At 40.1% G+C, this 26,323-nt stretch overlaps 1 protein-coding gene across 2 annotated transcripts in view; it reads right to left on the reverse strand.

Annotated features, from left to right (window-relative positions):
• NUP153 (nucleoporin 153) overlaps positions 1-26,323 on the reverse strand; it is a 63,808-nt gene that overhangs the window by 35,159 nt on the left and 2,326 nt on the right. For both annotated transcript variants that reach the window (XM_056132386.1, XM_056132385.1), the window contains exons 2-11: positions 16,235-16,460; positions 11,009-11,257; positions 10,728-10,867; positions 10,519-10,647; positions 8,718-8,834; positions 8,246-8,290; positions 8,091-8,147; positions 3,586-3,732; positions 2,763-2,812; positions 2,407-2,533 (exon numbers count right to left, since the gene is read on the reverse strand). In XM_056132386.1, coding sequence (XP_055988361.1) covers positions 2,407-2,533; positions 2,763-2,812; positions 3,586-3,732; positions 8,091-8,147; positions 8,246-8,290; positions 8,718-8,834; positions 10,519-10,647; positions 10,728-10,867; positions 11,009-11,257; positions 16,235-16,460 — 1,287 coding nt within the window. The remainder of the gene's footprint in view (positions 1-2,406; positions 2,534-2,762; positions 2,813-3,585; positions 3,733-8,090; positions 8,148-8,245; positions 8,291-8,717; positions 8,835-10,518; positions 10,648-10,727; positions 10,868-11,008; positions 11,258-16,234; positions 16,461-26,323) is intronic.

Below are 26,323 nucleotides of genomic sequence, written 5' to 3' on the forward strand. Positions count from 1 at the left end.
CGGGTATTCTAGGGGAAAGGACAATTCAGATAGAAAGGGCAACACCAAGTGGACGGTGTCTGGAGGATCCTCCCAGGAGGGGAGATGCAGGTTGAAAGTAGATTGGACTGAACATGTTCACCACTCAATGCCTCTTTTGCTGATCACAACACCCAAAAGGAGAGAGAGAACAAGGGGGAGTGCCCTGCCACAGTGGCAGGGGGGGATGGGGGGATGGGGGGGGGGGAGGGATGTTGTCCTGGTGGTGGAAAGTGGACACTGGTGGAGGGATGGGTATTTGATCGTGGTATGACCGAGATCCAAGCACAAAAATTTGTAAATCTACAACTGTACCTCATGGTGTTTCACTAATAAAATTAAAAAAAAAAATTAAAAAAAAAAAACTATTCTATCAAAATTAAAAACACAGCAGGGTAATGCATAGTTATCTAGGGCAAACCACCAGTAACTACCTCTCACTCAGAAATGTAGAGACTATAATTCCAGTGTTAAACAAAGTTAGGGACAGAGGAGTTGGGTGAGGCATCCTGGAATGTAAAACTGGCAGTTAGCCGGAATGAAGAGGGGGATCCAGAGAGGGAGGGAGGGCGACAAGTAATTGGTCTGGGGACACCTATTTCCATAAAGTTCCAAACAGTGCACAGGAGAATAAGTAAAATATTTAATCCCCACAACGTCTCAATTATAAAGAATGAAAGTTGTAATAAAAATGATCTGCAAAACAATCACAGGAAGCACCTTGAGCGCCAATTAAAGACATTACAGGTTTTATCTTAAAAACTATTTAACAGGGGCTGAAGGCATGGGCTGTGCAGCCTGCAGATGATACCCTATATGCACTCTCAGGGTCATTCTAATACACAGAGCCAGGAATCAACCCTGAGCACCGCTAAGTACAATCCCTCACTCTTTTGGGAAAGAAAAGGAAACGCTCTGATCCCTGGAACGGCAGGGTCCACCAGCAGAACCAGGAGTACCACAGGGTATGGCCTTAAATATTAAATAAACAAAATTAAAAACTGAAAAAAGAGAAGTTCACCAATATATCCTCTGGCAACCACTAAAGCAAGCTAATGTTTTCCTCAAAATGAAGTTAAAAAAAAAAAGATGCAAGTACTACTGAAAAACACAAAAGGGTGCCTAGATTAATCAGACACCAATTTCCTTCTGAGCACAAGAAAAATACTCTATTTCTTAAGTATAATGGTCCATAAGAGATTTAATGACAAATGAAGGTATGCTGCTTAAAAATATAAGTACACGTTGCTAAAGAAATCATGCTACTGATGAGACTAAACAATAAAAATACTAAAAATAAAACAAGTAATCCAGCAAAGTTGAAGTTTATTTATAAAGGCTGAAATGAGACCATAGTTCAAGCACTCCATAGTAAACTAGTAAACAAATGAAGCAATCCACAGACAGAAATGCTAGGCCCTATCTTTTCCATATTTTTGTGTAAGAATAAACTCTTTGGGGCAAAGTGGGTTAGGGCTACATCCAGCTCCATGCTCACAAGTGACCTCTAACTGGTATCCGGAGACCGTTTTTTGAGAATATGAGCAGCTCAGAGTTCAAGAAGTTCTGCTGATCCCAAGAACCAGCATCACCTGGCACAAACACTGCTCCATCTGGAAACAGCCCCAGAATCCCAGAAGTGGTGGGTATGGCCAATAGAAAAAAGTCCAATAGAAAATATAAATTTAAAAAAAAACGAATAAAGTAAAAACATCAATGGCAAGAAACACACACACAAATCGTCCACTTAACTCCACTGGCTGTATCACTTCGCCTTCATGACACTGGCAAAAATTTAAAAACCAACTAAAACAGTAAGAATAAAGAAAAAGCAGATCAACCCACTGTAGAAGTATTTATATAAAACTATCACGAAAAGCAGTATAACACTTAAAAAAGCTGATCATTCCTTTATAATCCACTATTAAATAGCCCAGAAAAAACACTGCATGTATGCATAAGGACCAACCCAAGTGCACCTCTGGAATGGATGTGGTATACTGTTTATTTATGCTAAATAAACTTGAAAGAATGAAATAGTTACCTTTCATGACACTGATCAATTTCACAATGAGAAAATGCAGGTGAGATTATTAATCCATTTATATATTATGAAATGGGGAAAAATCTAACTATACAGTAAAATTCTTTCTGTGAGATAAAAATATCTCAATTGCTGTACTAGTGGAAGAAGAGTTCTCTTGGGTAGTAAGTGCTTTGCTAATATAATACCACAAGAAGTTTGAAGGGACTGTTTCAAACTTCTGTGCCAAGCAGACTATCCCTGGTTCAAGGTCTTCCACACCTCAGTCACTGCAGATCTTCCCTCATCACCAGCAACCCAAAGCCTTGAATAAAGTTCCAGAGATTTAAAATATATAAACCTACCTCCTCTTCAGGAACTTTGGCTGCAGCAAAGTGTATTCGCTCTCGCCTCATCTTGCCGCCTCCACTACCCACGCCAGAAGATAAACCATTGGCTGCAGATATACTGAAATGTGCGTAAGAAAAGCCACTATACAAAGGAAAAGAAAATTAAGTTAAGTATCATTCTGGTAGATTCACAACTTACTAACTGAACACTTAAAAACAGAATTGCTAAAGAAAATAAATGTAAAGCTGGATGATTTTAAACAGATTTTTCTAACATAAAGATCGTATTTTATGCTTATTTTTCAAACTGCAGATGGAAACCAAATATAGATCTGATTAAAATTAAAATTTTGCTATAAAGATGACATTACCTTTCCCGTTCTCTATTTTGCCCTGGTGGTGTATTTTTTTCACATACACTCTAGAAGGAAAAAAAAATATGACACACTTAAGTACTTGCTTAATTGTTTTAAATTTTTAAATTTTTAAAACCCTGACCTATACAATTTAAATAGGTGAATGACATCTTGATAAGGCATTTATAAACCAAAAAAATGCGGTGAGGAGCTCGAGATAATTCAATGAGCTGAGTGCATGCTCTGCTTGCAGGGGGTTGATCCGCAGCATTACAGCTGGGCCCCAAAGATAGCAGAAGGAACCCTCTCATGCACTAAACTGGGAATAGCCCCTGAGGATAAATGGATGAACTCCCCCACACCACCACCCCCAAAAAAAAACTTTTTGATATGGTGAGGTTAAAAAAACAAACGAAAAGCATTAAGCAAAACTTGCTTGAATTCTAGCTCAAAAAAGCATCTAAGTAACATCTGAATATGGGCAAGATAATAGATTGACTATGGACCCTCCAAAAAAAGTATGACAATAGAATTTCCAGAAATGTATACCAATGTGTCCCTAGGAAAGAACAGATGTCTGAAACAGAAGCTTAACTTTCCATAAACCATATCAGACACACAAAACATGAAAGATCAAGTCTAGCAAGATTATGTAATCTAAAGAAATATATAAACAGTAATTTAGGATTTAAGAGTCCCCACCATTTTAAAGGCATTTCAATTTGTAATCATCAATTCATAAACTTTATCACTGATTATGCTAACAAGAGTACTTGTAATTTGTTATCTTACTCATTTCAATCAATATTTAAACACAAGTGAAAACACATATACTCACAATGTGCCTTTTATCTATTCTTTGATTAGTCTTCTTTAATTCACCAGTTGGGGTGAGAGATGGTTTAAAATAAACAGTTCGATTCGTTGCTATGGAAACTGGTTTTGGGGTCATGAGTCTCTGAACAGGAGGATACTGAGAATCCACCTAACAAAACAAAATCAAAGACAACTTTTATTTTCATGTTCATCCGAGATGTATATCTAAAAAAGCTGACACTAGCTAACAATCCAAAGACTGATGAAAGTACTTCCAAGAGCAGTGGTTTTCAAAATCTTTTTACAACTGTAACAGTGAAAACAGGAGAACTATTTCAGGCAACACTAAGACAAAAACCATGTAAATAATATTTATATATTATTATTTATAATACTGCTCAATCATCCAAATGTAACACTTAAGTGGCAGTAACATTTGTGCATACTGGCAGAAATCCTGATACTAGGCCAAGGACCAGTGGCTGAAAATACTGCTCTCCATGTAAACCAGGAGTTTTGATGGGACAAATGTGTTTCACAAATACTAGAACATAAATCTCAAAATATATTTTGATTAGTTGGCCAGCAATTTTCAAGTGGTCTAAAGAAATTAGTACGACTACACAAATAAACCTAACAGTTTTAGCTCATAAAATTACCTAAATGCAAACTTCTCGAAGCACAAAAGATCACTGACACGCCAATAAACAATATATAGATGCTTAAAAAGATTAAAGGGGAAAAACAAAAAAAAAGCACTGTTCCAGAATAAGAGCAGTAAATATAACCAAATGCTAAGAGGAAAAGAAAACAGTAGTAGGACTAAAGGGAATAGGTTGTGCTATAAGAACTTTAAGACACACATGTTTATCTCTAAAATGTCTTCATACAGTATTTTATTCCAGACTTAGTCACATTTCACTGTGAAGAGCACATATACAAAATGAGAACTATTTTCAAAACTTCTCGGGGCTGGAGCAATAGCACATCGGGTAGGGCGCTTGCCTTGCATGCGGCTGACTGGGGTTCAATTCCCAGCATCCCATATAGTCCCATCCCATATGGTCCCCCAAGCACCGCCAGGAGTGATTCCTGAGTGCTGAGCCAGGAGTAACCCCTGAGCATTGGCTGGGTGTGATCCAAAAAGCAAAAACAAACAAACAAACAAAAAAAAGAAACACCTTCTTCATAAATCTAAGCTTTTACAAAATGATTTGAAAACGTATGCACTAAAGTTGATCTAACCACATTTCCCCCCAAATTTCTAAATTTTCTTTAGCTACAAATAAAACATCTCTAAGCAAGTAATGAAAATATTTTTAACTGCTAAAAACATGAACAAGTTATTTATCGGTATTAAAAAAAAAAATCCAAAAGTAAGTAATGATGAGAACAGGACTCTGCTGGGACTAGGAGACTAACCTGGCCTGAAGGACTGAGGAATATATAGTGAGATGTCCTCAGGAAGTACCAAACTGTAAGTGTATATATATCTCTTATACTGTGCTCATACAGAATGACATTGCTAGAAATATTAGAAGTAGATTTACTACAACTATTTAAGTAGATTACTAGCCTAGGAAAGAACACATCCTTGTTGGGATCCCACCCTTGAGCAGATCTCCTAGGAATCTGGAGTAATCTCTTTAGAAGAGATTTTATCCTTGCGTTAATCTCCTGGAGGAGTGGTCTTACCTCTCTTTGATTTGTTAATGTTCAACCCACCTTTGTGTCACCACCCTATGTGATTGCTATATAAACTAAGACTGTAAGCTCAGAGGGGGCTCGGGCTCCAGAGATCCTGAGGCAGAGCGAGAGGGAGAAAGGGTTCCAGATTGGGGTCCAGAAGAGAGGCAGAGGAGAGACAGAAGGGAAGAGGATTGGAATAAATGTCAACTAAAACCAACCAGCCTGGCCCTCATTTCTTTGTCTGCCCTTGGCCAACAGCCGTCCTGATCCAGGCCACACACGGTGGCTCAAGAGCACCAAAGGCAGGCGGTGAGGTAGAGCTGTCCAGAGAGGCCGCGAACACACAACCTTAGTTTTTTAACACTCAGGGTTGGGAGCCCAGCCATCACTCCTGGCAAGGCCGAGGCCCAGGAAACTATATGGGGTTTAGGGGACTGAACCCAGGTCAGCTACAAGAGTAAAGGCAAATGCCCACTCACTCTACCACCTCTCCAGTCCCAAAAATTCCAACTGCTAACTGTTTTATCACCTAAGTCTTTCGTCAAGTCTTTAGTTACAATGATTTTGCTGTATAGACAGTTGACATTTCCTTGTCAAAACAGTGATTTCTGTGAATGTTGTCCTTTCACTAAGAACAGCTATAAACACTAATTACCAGGGCAAAGACTCCTGTTCCCTAAATCCTTCACAAATGGGATCTTATTACTCAAAGAGACTATCCATTTTGTTGACTTCATGGACATAATCACCATCTTTAAAACATGAGATATAATGCTGTCTTCCAGGTACTAGCTATAGCTCTAATCTACTAAAAACTAAATATCAGGGGCCGGAGTGATGGTATAGTGGGTAGGGTGCAGCTGATCTGGGTTCAATCCTGGGCATCCCAAATGGTCTGGAGTACTGCAAAGACTAAAGAGTAAGTGCAGAGTCAGGAGTAAACCCTGAACGGTGCCAGGCATGGCATCCAAAACAAAATATAATGTTCACAAAGAGGGGACGGAGTGATAATACTGTGGGGAGGGAGTTTGCCTTGCACGAGGTCAACCCGGGTTCGATTCCTGGCATTCTATATCGTCCCATGAGCACTACCAGTAATAATTCCTGAGTGCAGAACCAAGAGTGTCCCCCGAACATCACCAGGTGTGACTCAAAAATACCAAAAAAAAAAAAGAGAAAAAAAAGAGTTCACAAAGCTAATTCTGTTCAGTGAGTGCCGAATTCTCTGAACTTCTGTTGGGTAACACTGGTTTGTCCTTGCTCCTCTCTTGCAAGGAGCTTGTTTACTGAGTCACACCCATCACAGTGCTCTCAAGGCACACCCAATTCCATCAGCCACTCCTAATCCTATTCCATCAGTCACTACTAATTCTGTATTGCTTTTCTCTTTCTCTTGTGTCCTTTGCTTAGGTTAACAATGTCCTTTTTGTATTGACACAGTAAGACAGTTGATGCTATGTCTTTGTAACATGGGAGTTAGCTGACTCCAAATAATATTTACTCCTGGGCATCCATCAGATTTATCTGATTCATGCCTCAGTTGTCCTTACTTCCTAACACCCTCCTTTTGGGATGAGAAAATTAGATGGACCCAGGACAAGCCAGAAGCTACCCTGTCATCAAAAAAGGGACAGGCCTTTTAAGTGCCATAATAACTAGAGTAAGAACAAGGTAATGGAACAAATTCTATCCTGACACAAATAACCGAATAAGAACCCTCCTGGGGATAGGGAAGACAAACCTGGCCTGAGGACTACAGTCTGAGATATATAGTGAAATGTCCCCAGGAAGAGCCACCCTCTTCCTGGGTGGCTCTTACTGTATCCATACTAAATGACTAGAAATATTATTAATAAGTAAATAAGACAACTGTTTAAATTACACCCTGTTGGAATCCTGCCCTTAGGCCGATCTCCTAGTAATCTAGAGTTCTGAACCCCCCCAGATGAGATGTTGTCTTTGAGTTCACCTAGACTTCCCCTGAAGGGAGGGTTTTAGATCTGTTTATTGTTATGATCATTTCAACACCTACATGTACTCACACCCTTCACAATTTCTGTATTAGACACTGAGACTGCAATAAATGGTCACTGACTCCCAACCAGTTGGTGGCCCCATTCCTTCATTCACCATTGAATGAAGGCGAGGAGGTGCTCTTAGCCACTGAACGCTTAAGTCAGGCACCCACATTTCTGAACTCACGAACTTATAAACATTATTTCAGGGGTTGGAGAGATAGTACAGTGTAAGTGTTTGCCTTGCATGCAACCAACCTGGTTCAGGCACCACCTATGGCACTCTGAGCCCTGCCAGGAGTGATCCCTGAAAGCAGAGCCAGGAAGCAAGCACAGAGCACAGCCAACTGTGGCCCAGAAACAAAAACAAAAAACAAGTATTTTGAACTGAGTTCACTCCTATTTTCATTTGTCAAAAAAATAAGTTACCCGTAAAGACTATCAAGAGGCTAAAGATGGAAATAAAAATAACTTGCCAACCCATTCCCCCACCCCACTCTGCAAAAAGAGAGTATCTACCATATATACAGAATGGTGCCAGGCCTTCAGAAGTTACAATGTCTAAGTAAAAAAAGTCACGTTTCTTCCAAGCATGGTCCCTAATAACTATTATCTGAATTCAAAACATTTATTTACTGACTTTAAAGGATACAACAAGCTCAGGGTTATACCAATAGTGGGTCGGCCCAGGTTGGATCCCTGGCATCCCATATATTCCCCTGCGTACCACCAGGAGCACCACCAGGAGTAATTCCTGAGCATCACTGGGTGTGGCACCTCCCCCCCAAGAAACCCCCAAAAGACTAAACTGTTCAAGTCTTACCTTTTCTCTTTTGGCCTGAAAGTCTGTGGTGGTATCCATCCCACTCCTATCAAGAGGCTAAAGAAAACAAAATATTCTTAAAACAGGTAGGAAGAGAAAAATAACTGATCAATTATAAAAATAAATCTCTTCAAAAGGTTTAAAAGACAACTTACAGAACTCAAGGGAGAAGAAACAATAGATGGAATTCTTTTAGCATCCTGTTGATATTAAAATATTATCATTAAGGTGGTTTATTTTTTTACAAAATACAAATTTTTCTATGCTTAGGAGTTTAAAAAAAAATACATACTGCTAAGGAGTCCAGAAAAACAGTAGTAAAGGGATTAAGCCTTGCATCCCACTAGTGATTCTACCTTACTGGAATCCCTGACACCACATAAGACCCCCTGAGCACTGCAAAGGGTCACTCCCAAGCACAGAATCAGAACTAGAGCCTGAAAACCACCAGCAGGGCAGGCTATTTGCCAGCACTCAGTTGGCCCGGGCTTGATCCAAGGCATCCCATATGGGCCACCCATGCACTGCTAAAAGTAATTAATTCCTGAGTGCAGAACCAGGAGTAACTCAAGCAACACCATGTGTGACCCCAAAAATAAGTAAAATAAAGGGGGAGTAAGCATTTACCGCTAGCGGGCTAGACATCTTCTCTAAAGACTGCAATATCCGCCGAGCTGTTGAACTAGTCACACCATAGGATTGTGCACTGAGCGGCTTGGCTTTCATCTGCCTTCTCACTGGTGCCTACAAAGTAAAGTTTGTATTATTTGCTGAAATAATAAATTCTAAAGTACATACACAATGTCAAGATTTGAGAAATAGATGTTCAAAGTAAAATAAAACCAATGTCTCAATATCAACTTATCTCTGGGACACGACATTAAGGTTATGTTCAACATTTTTTCTTTGTCCCTCTACTAACATTCTCTCCACCTGAGATAATATCTTTACAAACAGAAAGGGAAAAAAACCCACACACTTCTTTAAGGAACTATTACTAATTACGCTAAAAGAGAAAAGTGAGATAACAGGCAAATAGTTCTAGCATTATCTTGATGTATATAATATTTGGATCACAAAAACATGGGGTCAGGTAGTAAATAGAATGCCTCTGCATAGAGCCAACCCAGTTCCAACCCTGAGCATCACTGGGTGCTGGCCTGGAACTCCAGAGCACTGCTAGGTGACCTAGGTAATCCACATCACAGAAGGGCTGAGGAGCACTCCATTCTTAGGCTCACATTAAAACACCAGCCTGACTGGTTGGGAATTGACAGAAGGGGGCCCCAGGCCTGTTCAAAAATGCCTGGGAAGGTCCTCTGCCTCACAAAAGAAAAAAATAAAGCAAAAGCAAATAAACATAAAAGATCAAATTAGTAAGAAATCATTTTGATAAATCCCAAGCTAGCTGGACAAATATACTCCATAGTACAACAGAAATTTTGGAAGTCAAGCCAATCTATTTTTCTTAAGGCTAAATATAAGATTTTTGTTTTGAGGCCACACTCAGCAGTGCTTAGGTCTCACTCCTGGCTCTGCTCGGGAATACATCTGATGGGAATCAGGGGGACCATCTGGGGTACTTGGGATCAAACCCGGGTAGGCTGAACAGAAGGGAAGCACCCTGCCCCCTCTTGTACTACCACTCTGGCACCAAGATTTTCAATACTCAGCTTCTTTCTTTTCTGGCACTGGAAGGAGAGTTGCTGGGGCTCACCCAGCAAAACTCAGGGGCTACAGGCAGGGAACAGAGGATAGAGCCCAGGTGAGCAATAAACGAAAGCAAACATTTGTAGTCCAAAACTATCTAGCCCTAAAGCTACTTCTTGATCACTGACATTCTTTTGGCTTATTTGGACCAGGACAGAGTCTCAGAAATACCTAAGTCCTGATCAGGTACAGATCCCTAGGAGCCAACACTCTGTGGAGTACTCCTTAACATCAATTCTAATGAAGTTTTTTCACTATTTTCTACACGTCTTACACAATTATATGTGGTGACTATTTCCTCAAATGCATGGGTCCACTTTTTCCCCTCATAAATTTACATGACTTTTATCCTGAAGTACTGATAAATACCTACAGACCATCACATCATCCGAACTTTATTCAGCATAAAACCAGAGCCCTATTTTTACTTCTTTGAAACTTGCTCTATGGCCTACGCTTGGCCAAACATACTTCACAACTTCTTTTCTTCCCAACAAATACCCTCTTTTCTTAATAAACAGAAGAAATAAAAGACACAAAAATTTATAAAATGTCCCTCTAGGTCTAAAATTACGTTTGCATAGTCAGCTAAATGAAAAGAATCTTACTAGTCCCCAATCTATCATTTTACTAAGGAGTAACAGAATGAACTCAGTAATTCATGTCAATAGTTACTTATCCTTTCAAGTTGAGCAGTTTCACTTCCATTCAGACCAACCTGATACGGTGAGCCCCGTAGTTTAGGCTGTCTCAGAGCAGCTGCTGCCCCTCCATAGGTTGTTTTTCCAGGATAAAAAGGAGAATCCCCAAGCTGACTTGTTTTAAGGTTTGAGGAATTCCCAAGAGACTACAGAAACACAAAGATAAAACTATAAGCAATAAACACTCGAAACTAATGTGATTCCATCAACTTTAGTTAATACTCACAGGGGAAAGTGTTCCAAAAGCAGACAAATTGAATGCTGGTTTCTTTGAGCTGGTGGCAGTGTGCTGTGACAGTGAATGAGAACGTTCAGCCTCTGGGGACCACAAAGGTGGCACTGAAGTGTTCTTTGTAACAGCTATATCTGCAACAACAAAAACATACATAATGTGACGTAGTAGCATTAATTACAAGATCCTAGAATTTCCGAAGTAGAAAATAAAAATCACAACAGGAAAAGTTTTTATGAAATTAAACTTTACTACCAAATAAACGCTAAGAATACCTTTATCAGAAGCTCTTGAAGAAAAGCCACTAGTAGTTGAGATGTTATCATCATCATGCTGAGAGGTAGAGTCTTTAATTTCTTTCACAAGGGAAAAACCAGAACTGCCAATTGGGAATGCCGAGGATGTGGAGGGCTGACAGTGTAACGAAGGAGAGTCCAACATGGAGAAATTCAAATGGCTCCGGTGAAGAGAAGGCCTTGTTAATACATCTGGATAATTTGAAGCAGTACTAGTCGTTGAGGGTTCTGGGTGGGCGAGGAAGGGGAAGCATTAATATTATGAATGTATAGAACTTGGGAAATACATTACCACAAACAAAAAGATGATGTATGTTTTATTACAAATTGTAATAAAACATACGTTCAATTAAAAAAGAAATCACTGTTTCTCAGGTAAGCCTTATATAATATCGAAGTCCAGCATCATTCTTTTGCATGTTTTCCCAAAACCATTTTTTTAAAGAGCCTTTTCTTTCCCTATTAAGTGATCATGACACTTTGTAAAGATGATTTGTTAATATACATGAGTTTATGTGGGGGCTTTCTCTTCCATTGGTTTATTGTGATTATGCCAGTACTATACTGTTTATTATAATCCCTAAGTCTCGAGACTATAAAAACTCTGAAAGAAACAGAGGGAAAGCTTCATGGCACTGGTCTTCACAATGACTTGTTAGACATAAAAGTCAAAAAAAGAAAAAAAACAGACATATGGGACTATAAAGAACTTAAAATCTTTGGGCCAGGAGTAAGCCCTGAGCACTGCTGGGTGTGACCCAAAAACAAAAACAAAAAGTCCCTTTGGGTCAAAGAGACAGTATAACCCGATTTGATCCACAGCCATCACGTATGGTCCCCAAAGCACTACTAGGGATCACTCTGAAACACAGAAGCAACAATATTCTTGTTATTGGCACCACCAGGGTATGGCCCCACACCCCAGAAGCTTGAAAACTGTTGTGCACTAAAAGACAACATTTTTTCAAAAATAATATACAAAGGTCAACAAGCATACGAAAAGATGCTCAAAGTCACTCATTATCAAAAAATGCAAATAAAGGGGTCAGTGAGATAGCACATTCGGTAGGGTGGTTGAATGGAGGTTGCCTTGTATGCGGCCGACCTGGGATCAATCCTTGGCATTCCACATGGTCCAGAACACCACTAGGAGTGACTCCTGAATGCAGAGCCAGAAGTAGGCCCCGAGCCACACCCATTATGGCCCAAAAACAACAAAAAAAGCAAATGAAGACCATGATATCCAGAGATACTAGAAAAATAGAACCAGCATGAAAGAGAGTACAGCAGGTAGCCGGCTTGCCTTGCCTGCAGGAAATCTGGGGTTAGAGCTAGACGTAAGCCCTGAACACTACAAAGTATGACCCAAAAACCCCAAATAATTTAAATTTTCATAATAATTCAAAGTTGAGGAGCTTGAGTGATAAAAGTTTGATAATAATTCAAGTTTAGGGAAAGGGTGTTTGTCTTGCACACTACTAACTAGGGTTCTATCCCCAGTATTCCTTATGGTCCCCAAAGCCCTGCCAGGAATGATCTGATTGCAGTCAGAAGCCAGCCATGAGCATCTCTGGGTGTAATCCAAAACCAAAAATACTTCCATTTTTAGAAGTAACTCAAGAAGGCACATTTAACATATATGCAAAAGAAAATACCTTGAAAACTTAAAAATGAAAACAAAATACCTTGAAAATTTAAAAATAAAAAAAGGGGGGGAGCTGGAGCGATAGCACAGTGGGTAGGGCATTTGCCTTGCACACGGCCAACCCGGGTTCAATTCCCAGCATCCCATATGGTCCCCTGAGCACCGCCAGGTGCATGAGCCAGGAGTAATCCCTGTGCATTGCCAGGTGTGACCCAAAAAGGAAAAAAAAAATCACATATACAAAAGTGCTTCAGATGTAAAATGAGAAACACTCCATCTCACATCTAACTTCTTCAGATTAGCTAATCCTCACAAGCAAACTAAAAAGAATGAAAAAGATTTCAAACAAGATCAGGCACGTTCAGGGTGGTATGGCCATAAACTGGAAAAGATTTTAGTGCTGTGTATGTAATGCGACCTAGTGCACATCTGAGGTCTCTAGTGTCTGAAAATACAATGACATGGAAGTAGTCCGTTTAAGACGTCTATGATATAAAGCCTCAAAATAGTTTTAATAATGTATTTGCGAAAAATTAAAATGTTACTCATTCGCATAAAAGAACATGTTGCTAAGAAAACCTCCATTTGCCTGAAATAACTATCTCACTTACCACTAAAAGCTAATGTTAGTACAATAATGTTAGCAGGACGCACATTTCTATCAATTATTTAAGATAAAAGACCTCAAAGAACTAGAAAACAATTTTTTTTCAAAGCACAGATAATAGAAACAGAAGAAATATTTACTGAGAAACAAACAAATTCATTCAAGTTAAAAACTTTTGTGCTATAAAGGACAAAACGACAACTAACAGAATAGAAGAAAATATCTACAAGTCATGTACTCATAATGAACAAAACACAGAATATGTAAACATAGCATCTCTTTTTAACCAAACAGCTCAGTTAAAAAGGAAAAAAAAGGACCAAGGATGTGAAACAACCAGCAGAGTGCAAGCCCTACACATACAAGGCACTGTGGATTCCGTATCCAGCTTGTCCCACCCTCCCCAGTACCAATGATTATGGCACCCCAAACAACAAAAATGTGTGAGGGTTGGAAGTAGTCTAGAGATTCAAATTCACAGTCCACAGATTCAAATATCAAACGGCCAATAAGCACTGCAAAAAGGTGCTTAACAGTATTAATCAAGGAAATGCAAATCAAACCACAACAGGAAACCCACTAGAACAGCATTAAAAAAAAAAAAATTGGGGGTGGAGGGAGGCGCTTTTGGGCCATATCCAGCGATGCTCAATGGTTACTCCTGACGGTACACAGGGGACCATATGGGATGCTGGGGATCAAACTTGGGTCGGCAATACACAAGGCAAGCACCCTCTCTATTGTACTATCACTCAGGCCACATGTATGTTCACAAACATATAAACTGAAGCTTCTTATGCTGCTGTTGAAAAAGGTCAGATGCTTTAGAAAATAGCTTTTCCTTATGTTAAAATTACCATCACCCAGCAATTCTACTCCCAAGTATACACCCAGAAGAAAATATACCCAACACACGAAACTTTGCATTTAATGAATAGTTTAATTATGTCATACTAGCAATAACAAGAAATAGTTTGGATGTATGCTCTGACATGAACCTTGAAAACATGTTCAGTAAAATACACCATTTACCAAGAACCACCTAACACTGTCACTCCATTTACATGAAATACCCAACACAGGCAAATCTACAGAGATGTGGTTCTCTAGATCCAAAGGGGTAGGGATGGAGACTACTAATAAGTATGAAACTAGATGGGGCTAGGGGTAAAGAAATAGTGATGAAGGTGCTCAAAACTGACATGGCTGAACTACTCTGAATGTACAAAAAAACCCACTGAACTGTCCTTTCTTGCTGTAGGCCACACTCAGTTGAGTTCCTGTGTCACTCCTGGCAGGTCCTCAGAGGACCAAATGAAATTTGGGGATATAACCTGAGTTGGCCGCATGCAAGCCCCTTAATCCCAGCACTACCTCTTCGACCCCTGAATTATACTCTGAATGAGTGAGGGTGGGATTTTGTTTTTGGTGTTGTTTTTTTTTTTAAATGTGTGGGGAAGGGGTCGGGATATGGATGGATTACACCCAGAGCTACACTCAGTGTTAAACTCAGAACTTACTCCTGGCTCTGCACTCAGGGCTTATTCCTGGCGGGCTCAGGAGACCATATGGGGTGCCAGGGATGAACCCAGGTTGGCATGTACAAAGCATATGCCCTACCCACTGGACTATCACTCTCGCCCCTACGTGAGTGAGTTCTATGCTCAACAAAGCTATATAGCAACATAAGAGTATTATTTCCGATTATGACACCATTTATGGGTTGTACTGAAGCGCTTTAATATTTCTAATCCCCATGAAAGTGGGTGCAAAAGTTTTCAAGTCTTTAAAATGTAGGATCACTGAATTCTTAAAACCAATGGAACCACCCATTGAGTTTGCTAGAGAGGATAAGCGTTAACTGTGGCTTATCGTGCCATCACATGTCTTAAGAAAGACATTAACAAAGTTTCATTACAACAGTTAACAAATTTATATACAACTCCCTCAGTGCAGAAATTTATTCCAAGGGCTTCATTTTCACTTTTTTGGCAAACAATTTGAAGGTCCAGAGAAGAAAATAGATTATTTTTCAATGAGTAACAACTGGTGACAATGGGTTGGATTCCTGGCACCCCATATGGTCCCCCGAGCACTGCCAGTTAATTCCTGATTGCAGAGCCAAGAATAACCCCTGAGCATCGCTGGGTATGACCCAAAAAAACAGAAAACAAAAAAACAGTCAGTGATATGAAAATTTATGCTCAAAATCAAGTCTTGCTCATACCCAGCAGAGTGTTTGTATGTGTGTGTATGTGTGTTGAGACCAGAGGATTGGAACTGTGCTTTCTGCAAGCAAATCATAGGCTCCACTTACAATAGGCGGAATCTCCCTCTTACACATTACTTTCAACTGATTATTAGCCTCCAACAAAATAAGCCAAAAACTCATAAAATAATTATCTCATCTAATTCTGATAAATTGCAATTCTAGTTTACGCATTAGCCACTTAAATCTACCACACCCAGTAATAAAAAAATAAGTCATAAGACCAGAGAGATAGTAAAGGAGTGGGCAGGGCAGATGGCCAACCCCAGCACCCCACATGGTTTCTTAGCTCTGCCAGGAGTGGTCTCTAAATGCAGAGTCAGGATTAAGCACTGGGCAGAGTCAGATGTGGCCCAAAAAGCAATCAGGCAGGAAAGTTAGTTACAGGGCTTAAGGCACGAATGGGGCATTACAATCATCTAACTCAGGGCTAAGCCCTAGCCACAGTCACCTGAGCATCACCAGGGTAGCCCTAGAGGCCCCCAGCACCCATATACTTGGGTTCCAGCACTAGACCACCAGTCAGACTGGCTAAGAATCACTAGGATTTGCCCTCTCAAACAGATTTTTGGATGTACTTCCTACATCCTCATATAAACCTAAGTCATGAAAACAAAACCTTCATATAAACACCCCCATAAAAACGTTAAGTCACACCAAACAAAATATGTACACTCTATTTACCTTCTGTGTTACTGACTGCTGGCTCAGGAGTGATTCTCCCATCATGAATATTAGCGTTCTCCTCATCAGCATATATCAGATGGTCATCTTCTCTATTTTCTGGCCACTGAGGTACCTCTCTTGTATCTGTTGAACAGCTGCACACATCTTCACTCTTGTTAAAGTATCTTTGTAGCCATCCTGGTACAATGTTCTTAACAGATTCTGTAACCCTACTAAGAATGCCCTGTTGGGGAGAAATAACATAAGCAGGTTTAAATTAAGATTTCTCTCTTAATATCTTTAGAAAGTCATTAATAAGACAAACTGCTTCCACAACATTTCCTAAAATTCAGTTGCTAATGCCAGTGGTTTTACAAATTCTATAGTATTAACAAACTGCTCATTTCTTACATAAGCATGTACTCAAGAATCAACAACTGCCCCAAATGGCAATTATTCTAACCTGTAAGAAAAATATAGTAAGCCATCACATAGAAAGGCTATATTAAGTTGAGGTTAAGGAGTAAGCACTAAAATGTCATAATCCTAAAGGAAAGATATCCATAATAGTCAAAACATATTAAAAGAAGTACAATAAACCAATACTTCAACAGTTTCCTCAAGCAAGTCTTTTACTGTATCCCCTCTTAAGAACAAAAACTTAGGGACTGGAGGTGCTTATTTGTTAGTCTACTAGTTAGGACCAGTGTACTATCGCTCTGGGGCCCAGAGATTTTTGAAAACCAGAAATCAATAGCTTTGTTTATGGTTGGTTAGTAATTTTTTTATAGTAAATGGGCTCCTTAAGAATTTGGAGTTTAATCCCTATTGCTGCCATGCACAAAGCTGATTTCCACAGCCACGGGATGAGCCTCATCCATGAGAATGAATCTGCTGAAAACTCAGGTACGCAGGTTTTCTGACCAAAATCTCCAAGTTCTCATGGAGTCAGGAATGGGTGACATCTCCCCATCTCCCAGTTCTTCCAGGACCCTGATACTCAAGCCCACTGACGTGTCTTTGGCACAACATAAACTCCTTACGGCCATAATCAGGAGACTCACAAATACATCTCGGAAGAGAGCAGCACGCTGCAGAGATGTGTCTGGACCCCCAAATGAGTATCCAGTTAAAAATTGAATTCCAGCTCTATCACCTCATTTAAAATTTTAGAATTCGCATTTGTCATCACATGACATCTCAAATGCTATCCCTCTGAGGTACCACGTGTAGCGCAACACATTTGACAGGGTGTAAGTAGAAAGTAGAAGGCAATCAATCTCAATCAAAAAAAAATTAGTAATGGCTTATAAAAGGGCACAATGGCTCCAGTAAGATACAATCTTCACACTCTTTCCTCTAAGGAAACTTTTTTTGTTCACTTTTAGCAGATTACTCATAACAAGCACTGCAAAATAAATTATTTAGGACCTGCTTTGGGGGAAGGCTTGGGTGTGGAAAATTTGAAATAATGGTGGTGGAAGGTGTGATGGTGGTGGAATTGAAGTTGGAATGTTGAATGTAATAATTTTTTTTTTTTTGCTTTTTGGGTCACACCCAGTGATGCACAGGGGCCATTCCTGGCTCTGTACTCTGGAATTACTCCTGGCAGTGCTCAGGAGACCATATGGAATGCTGGGATTCGAACCTGGGTCGACCACATGCAAGGCAAAGGCCTACTCGCTCCACTATAGCTCCAGCCCCAAATGTAATAAATTCTTATGAACTATTATCACGGTGCCAAACACAGTAACAATTAAGTCTCACAATGGAGACATTACTGGGCCCGCTCGAGCAAATCGATGAACAACGGGAGAACCGTGAATAAAAACACAGGCTCTGGGATCAGGAGAATGAGTGCTTTGATTTACTCTAAAAAAGTAAGAAAAACATCTCTTCTTACTAGTATTGTAGCACTGTCCTCCCATTGATCAATTTGCTCGAGCGGGCCCAGTAACGTCTCCATTGTGAGACTTGTTGCTACTGAGTTTGGCATATTGAAAACGCCACAGGTAGCTTGCCAGGCTTTGCCATGCGGGCGAGATACTCTCGGTAGATTGCAGGGTTCTCCAAGACGGACTGAGGAATTGAACCTGGCCGTGCGCAAGGCAAATGCCTTACCGCTGTGCTATCCTACTAGTATTACATGGTAAGAATTATTATGAAGGTCAAATAAAATACTGTTGAAAGAATTTCATAATGTTCAAATTGTAACAGAAACATACTGATTGATTTTACTAGTTTTTTAAAACTAACGATAAAAACAAGCTACTAGAAACTAGGAAATCAATTTTAGGAAGTAATTTCTTTCATAAAATAACGTTAGTAGGATTTCAGAGAAAAATCACACAAGGGAAAAAAACAAATTAGCATGTACCAAAAAATAATAGTCAAGGCAAAATAAATAAATCAACCTTGAGAGCAAACTCAAAACAGTATAACTGAAAAATGTTTTTTCTCATGTATTTGCCAAATAGATTTAAACACATGTACAACATAAGCTCTCTAGCATCAAATGCAGCCAACAGCCCTAAAATAATCATTACTAGAAAAAAAATAAATACACTCTTCCCCTTTTCTATGTTAATAACTATGGAAAGATTAAATCCACCCGCACCCAATTTTAATAATTACAAAACACAGATTTTCTTACCTCCTCCGTATTTTAAAATATAAACCTGCTTTCAAAATGCAACATAGAGGGACTGGAGCGGTAGCACAGCAGATAGGGCATTTGCCTTGCACACAGCCAATCTGGGTTCAGTTCCCAGCATCCCAAATGGTCCCCTGACCACCGCCAGGAGTAATTCCTGAGTGCATGAGTCAGGAGTAACCCCTGTGCCTGGCCGGGTGTGACCCATAAAGCAAAAAAAAAAAAAAAGAAGAAGAAGATACACATAGGTGTCCAAGACACAGTACAGTGGGCAGTGCTTAAGGGGATTGCCTTACAAGCAACTGACCCAGGTTTAACCATGGCATGACATAGGACATCCCCCAGGCCCACCTAGAGTGACCCCTTACCCAGAACTAAGCCCTGAGCACAGGTAGGTAGGGAGGGGCTGGAGAGAGTCAAATTAAATATAAAGTTCACTCATTAAAGCTCATGAACTTTGCTTAGAAAACCCTTTACTAAACTAAAATTTACTAATATTGGAACAGAGGGATAGTACAGCAGGTAGGGAGGGTGCTTGCCTTGCCTTCATTCCCCAGCACCCCATGCGGTCCCCAAGCCTGCCAGGAGTAATCTCTCAATGCAGAGCCAGGAGTAAACCCTGAGCACCACCACCAGGTGGGTCCAAAAATCTAAAACATATAAAAATAAAATTTAACGTATCTGAATCCCCAGTGCAAGAAAATTACTGTTTCATGCTGGATTCCTAATTGCCATGACAGTGATACTTGTTAAATTTTTCCTCAATATAAAAATTTAAAAACTGAATCTACTATTAGGTTAGATTTATCATTTTATCAATAATGGAACATATGCATCACACCTGAGGAAATACTCACACTATCTAAAATTATTCAACCTTTATCTCTGTAAAATAAACTGACCAGAAAGAAGGATTTATCCTGGTGAACAAAAGTTTTGTCTAGCACATGGAGATAAAGGCAGTATTGCTGCCTTACCTCATTCAATTTAATCAGCACTTACTGATAGCCTGCTACAAGGGAGACAACAGGGGGTAAGTTTCTGCCCTCTAAATAAACAGACATGTATCATGTATATACTAACGAACAAAGCGAACAAAGCGAGAAGAAGGAAAACAGAATAGGATTAAGTATTTTATACAAAGGAAGACCTGGAAAAGTCAGTAATGAACCATGCTAATTTCTAGTGAAGTATTACAGCAGAGGGAACAAAATAGAAATAGTGAAACACATTATCCTTGCTACATGCTCCTCAAGCTTTTGGCAACCTTATTAATAAATGCAAAATTGAATAAATCCAGAAATATTAAATCCATTTTTGTCTCTAGCTGTATGTGTACAGTATGAAAAACAACATCAGTTAAGATGTTGAACTTATAATCAGTTAACGGCCGATTTTAAGTTCAACCACAGTATCAAGTTTTACCTAGAAGACCACTTTATGTTCATAATCTCTCGTTACTTGTGACATCACCTATTACACCAACTTTTACAAATATTGCATGCCAACTGAAAAAATAAACCAAAGCATTACCAGACTGATGGTGTCTATGCTCAGAGGTTTCAGTAGCAAGCATAAGTGACACCACTGATTTAAGTTTTCCTGAAGAAAATCTTCCCAAGCTGGGAGGGTGGTTCTTCTACATGTGCCAATAATGCTCTCTGTACTTGTACATGGTGATACTTGTCAGACAGGATGATAAGAGCCTATCGCCTCTACTAGGGCATCAGCTCCACAAAGGCAGACTACGGGTCTGCAGAGAGTCTACAGGCTATACTGCACAGTACAGCATGGGTTTGTTTTTGGAGGAGCCACACCAGGCATCCTGTAAGCAAAGTATACACTCATTCTCTCACTCTCCAGAGCTACCTCTCTGGCCTGACACAGTGTTCTGGTAACAAACCACTTCTCAGTACCACATCTTAGTATTTTGTGACAAGTTTTTAAAAAGAACATCAGTAAACACAGCTGTTGCAGAAAGCATAATACTTTCACCTTAAGCAGTACTAATTTTCATTACCACTCTAATACAATAATTAAACATAAGACAACTTGTGAAGCTATCCAAGACCACACAAAAACTGAATCTCCTAGAACCACATAAAACTAGTTAAATGAAGACAAGGATAGCCAAAGAAAGCATAATTAATGAAGGACCTCTAAAAAAATAAGACAGGGGCTGGAGAGAAGTATAATGGGTAGGGAGTTTGCCTTACACGAGGCCCACCCGGGTTCAATTCCCAGAATTCAATATGGTCCCCCAAGCACTATCAGGAGTAATTCCTGAGTGCAGGAGCCAGGAGTAACCCCTGTATATCGCTGGGTGTGACCCAAAAAGCAAAAAAATAAATAAGTAAATAAGACAAATAGGACATTAAAATCTTAAAAATACTTGCTATAGGGCCATGATAGCACAAAATACTTGCCTTGCAAGCTATGACACTATTTCGAATCCCAGACACCACATATGCACCCCCCGAGCTCTGACAGAAGTGACCCTGAAATAGGATCAGGAATAGCCCAAGCACCATTAGGTGTGGTCCAACTCCCATCCACACCCCCTCCCCCCAAAACAGAAAGGAAAAAAAAAACTGCTTCAGGGCCAGAAAAAATGGCCCAACAGGCTGAACTCATGTTTTGCTTGCTGAAGGTCAAGATATGATCCCTGGTACATGACCCCAATTCACTGGGAGTGACCACCAAGCATTGAGCCGGGAGTAGCTCATACATTCCTCTGAGTATGCCCCCTCCCCGAAATTAGTTGGGGGAGGGGGAACAGGTAATATATTCTTTTTCTATTTATCCTTTTACCCATCTGTAGTCTCAGAATAACCAGAGAGATAGCACAGAGGCAAGGAGCCTGTCTGCCTTCCATCTGCCAGCCCAGTTTGATCCCCCGCATGATCCAGGTCCCCCACCATTGCAAGGAGTCACTCCCGAGCAGAGTCAGGACCAGCCTGGAGCACCGCCTCCACCACGTGTGGCAAGTCCACTCCCCTCCAACAAATAGCCAAGATAATCATGAAGACTTTTTATTTATTTTGGTTCGGGGCCACTCAGGACTCAAAGCTTACGCCTGGCTCTGTGCTCAGAAATCACTCCTGGAAGGTTCAGGAGGCCATATGGGGTCCCCAGGATCAATCCACGGTCAGCTCGTGCAAGGCAAGTGCCCTACCCATTCTTGACTTCAGTGTTGTCCAACACTTTCCTTCACATTCTCATCTTTTAAGCAGCAGCATTCAATTACAAAATCTCCTTTCTCAGTCTCACTGGAACTCTATAAATATATAAATAATGTAAATAATACACATGAAACACCTTAGGGTTTGAGAACCCTGAAATATATGATAATTTGATTCCTACCTCCTGGGGCTGCCTTTTATTATAGCTTATCTCTCTCTCACACACACACACCCCACTACCTCCCCCCTTCCCCCCCCCCCAGCTATGCTCGGGGCTTATTCCTGGTGGTGTTCAGGTCAGGGAATGGCATGTGGTGTTTGGAATCAAACCAGTGTCAGCTGTGGTGCCTTAACCACTATACTGTCTCTCTCATTCTCTACCCAAAGTTTTCTGAAAGTCAAAAAACCCCAAGATTTCGCCTGAGACTGTAAGTACTTGATTATAGGAGCAATCTTAAATACTAAGTAACAAAAATCCAAAAGTAGTTTTCTATCAGTTATCTCTAGTTTAATACATCTATTCTGACATTACTAATGCTAGTAATTATAACTTTAACATTTACTTGAAGGAAAAAATGAAGCATTCAAATTCTAATGTAGTTATAGTAAATCAATTTTAATGATCTGAATTTAACCACCAAAACTAAACTATTAGCTAAATCTTACATTCAGCAGCCAAGCCTTTCTTATTCACCAATCCAATTCTTTCTAGCCACTCAAAACCCAACTTTCCATTACTTCTCAACTTCAAGATATCAAAGCAAAAGAAACACAAAAACATTCTGGATTTTAAGTGTTCCAAAATATAACCTGGCTTGGTCCAGAGTGATAGTACAATGGGTAGGGTGGTCAATCCCTGGCATCCCATGTGGTCCCCCCAGCACCTTCAGGGGTGTTTCCGGAGTGCAGAGCCAGAGGGAAGCCCTGAGCATCACCAGATGAGCACCACCACCCAAAAAAACATAAAACCTATCTTGATCTTTTATTCATAAAGTTGACATCAGTAATTAGGACAATAAAAGTACCGCCCCTCCCCCAACAAAAAGGAATACCTCAAAGACCTTCCAAACTAGCAATAGAAGATCCAATAAAATCTGAAATAGTCTACCAAAGAGTTAGGAATGAGAATGCACAACTGCATGAGACCCTAGGTTCTGTACCTGGCATTCCTCCCAAAATTTAAAAAAAAAAAAAAAGGTACCCACTCAGATACTGCCACTTTTCTTACATAGTCCGTTTGAAAATGAAAGGAGTTTGTCTTTTAAATCACACTATACAAGATAAGTAAAAACAAGCAAACACACACACTTTAAAAAAAAATTATAGTATGAACTGAAAAGGCATCCTACCATCCTATTTCTGACAATAAACATAACAAATTATATCTGTGGTAAGACTTCCCAAGAAAATCTTTTAAATATATGCTACTGTACTTGGGGCCAAGGAGATAATCCAGGGAACACAGGCACCTGAGAACATCACATGATTTGAATTTAACCACCAAAACTAAACTATTCAGAACATCACTTGGCTTCCCAAGCACCCCTGGGGGTAACCCTGGTGGTCTCTAATGCACTGCAGGGCCAGCACCACCATATCCTCCAGTCCCAGCAGTGAACTGCACTGGCTGCCCAAGTATTGCTGGGAATGTTCCAAGGGGTCCCCCTACCATCAGCTGGGAAGGGCACCCCCACTCTCTTATACATAAAACTACAAGGAAGACTGGAAGCACTACTAGCTACAAATAAAAAACATTTTAATAAAAATAAGGGTCATTACATCTTTCCAATACTAGTGCTTAATGATAATTTTTTGGGTTTTTTGTTGATGGGGGGGTTGGAGGGTTTTGGGGTTGGTTTGGGTTTTTTTCCCCTTGGCTTTGGGGCCACACCTGATGATGCTCAGAGGTGACTCCTAGTAATGCTAGGAGGGGCCATATGGATGCCAGGATCAAACCAAACCCAGGTCAGTCATGTACAAAACAAACTCCCTACCTGCCGTACCATCACTCCAGCCCCCAATGAGAATGGCTTTAATCAGTGACATACATACCAAAGTATTTTAAACTAAATGTTAACTGTGTCATCAGAAGACTTTTCAGGAAATGGAGGCAACATCTATCTAGAGGCCTGTCCTTTATCTTATAAAAATTGTTAACAAAATGTAATACACAAGGACTTCATCATAAAGAATCTTCACATCAAGAAATTATCTAGGGTTCTTTTAAATTATTTTTTTCGTCTTTGAGCAACATCAGGCAATACTCGGAGGCTACTTCTGGCTCTACACTCTAAAATTATTCCCGGTGTGCTTGGGGAACCATATGTGATGTCAGGAATTCAACCCGGGTGGGCTGCATGCAAACCCCTACCCGCTTGACTAACACTCCTGTCTAGCAATCTAATTTAAATTTCTTCTCCAATACACTTAAATGACAGAATTTTTATAAGGAACTACATTAAAATGAGTCAACAATAAAAGGAGCTTGGGAATACAAGGGCAAAAAATCTCTTTATGAGGCGGCAGCACTTAAATGCTTTTAAATGCTCAGAGTTAAAACATTTAAACGTAAAGTTCTAATGAATCACAACAAAACAGCTTAACTTTTACATGTATATCACTTAAGAGTTAATTAAGCAGAACAAAATTAAGTAACCTGACTAAGCACCTGAGTAACCAGATTCAAACCTAGATGCTGACACCATTCTGGCTCATCTTTTTACTACGAACTGCTCTATCTCCATCTCTATTTCCACTGATTGTACTAAATACCAAGGACAGAGCAAATATTAACATCTGGGATAAAACAAAAATCAAAAGTAGTGACTTCTGAAATCAGTTAAGTACCCAACCTCTAAATATTCCCTTTTTTCAAATCCTGGAACATATACTTTAACCATCAGATAACAAACAGGATATACTTACTTGGTACCTTCCATAGAAGGTACCAAAACAAAGCAAGAAACAACACACATAAAAACAGAGATAGGCAAACCATAGTCTTTGTGAGCCAAATCCAGCTGTTTTCAGAAAGGCCTCTGGAAAAAACTGACTTTTTTTTTTAAAGGATTGTTTAAACAAAACAACTTGCAGCCATAAAGTCTAAAATACTATCTTGGTCCTTAACAGAAGAAAAGGATTGCAGACTCCTGACTTTCCCATATCATTTTGATAACTTAAATCCGGAATTGATGTGTAAGAAATACACAGAAGGAGTGGATTCCCTTAGATCCAAAACAGAGTAACAACTCTTCACCCACACCCCACCCCAAAAAAGGGCAGAACAGTAGTTGTGGCTCACCAGGTGGTGGCAGTAAATTCAGCCAGAGTAAGGTTCTGGTTTGCCTGGGGGCTCAAGTTTTTGAGATGTCTATTAAGAAAAGCAGCCTCATCACTGGAGAGCGGACTTTCTGGGCCTGACAAGCTGCACAAAGGAGGAAATGGGAAAGGAGACTGCACAGGTGACATGAACTAACCACATCCTCTTTAAGTGACCTCTCTACCTGCAAGTGAAAAGAGGAAGACCCCGAAAGCAGCACACTTGACTTACATTGTGAGGCCCTGTGTTCCATCCCCAACACACACACACACACACACACACACACTACACTACACTACACACACAGAAAGGAGTGAGCTGACTAGAAAAAAACTGATACTATTTCCTAAAGGTATCTGGGTAAGTAAGAGAGGGCAGGGGAAAAGGCAAGTGAAAATGATCCACTTCTATTACCCCCAATTGTTCTTCAATTCATTCACAATTCTTAACTACCCTTCACTTCCTTCAATGAGAAGATGTATTTCTAGCCTCACAATTTCAAGCAAGGAGGCATTTGAAAGTTTTAAAAGGGAAAAAATGTAGACACGTAGCTGCGTCTCAGAAGGGTGAAACCAGAAGTCAAAACAGGAAATTACGAGTCAGATGAACACCCGGCAGAAGTCACAGGTACTGCAGTGCCTGTACTGGCCAGTTGGTCGGCTGCAAACTGCAAACATCCATCAACAGTGCCAGAGGGCTCTTTCTTAGTCCGACTCTTTACCATATAACCAAAACCTTCACTTTTCACCACCGCCACCCTCCAAAATGCCCTAGACACTTGATCAAATAACATCAGCCTGAAAACATGCCGTGTCATGACGCTCCATGCCATTCGTGATGACTCAGCAGCTGCTGCAAAGCAGATGACCGCGAAGATAGCAGACTGCAAGGGGGCAGTCCACAGAAGTTCCACCAAGGCGGAGAGAAAATCCTGATTTTAAAAGCCCATTAAA

Source organism: Sorex fumeus, unplaced genomic scaffold (assembly GCF_029834395.1).
Source record: "Sorex fumeus unplaced genomic scaffold, SorFum_2.1 ptg000094l, whole genome shotgun sequence".
Taxonomy (NCBI): Eukaryota; Metazoa; Chordata; class Mammalia; order Eulipotyphla; family Soricidae; genus Sorex; species Sorex fumeus.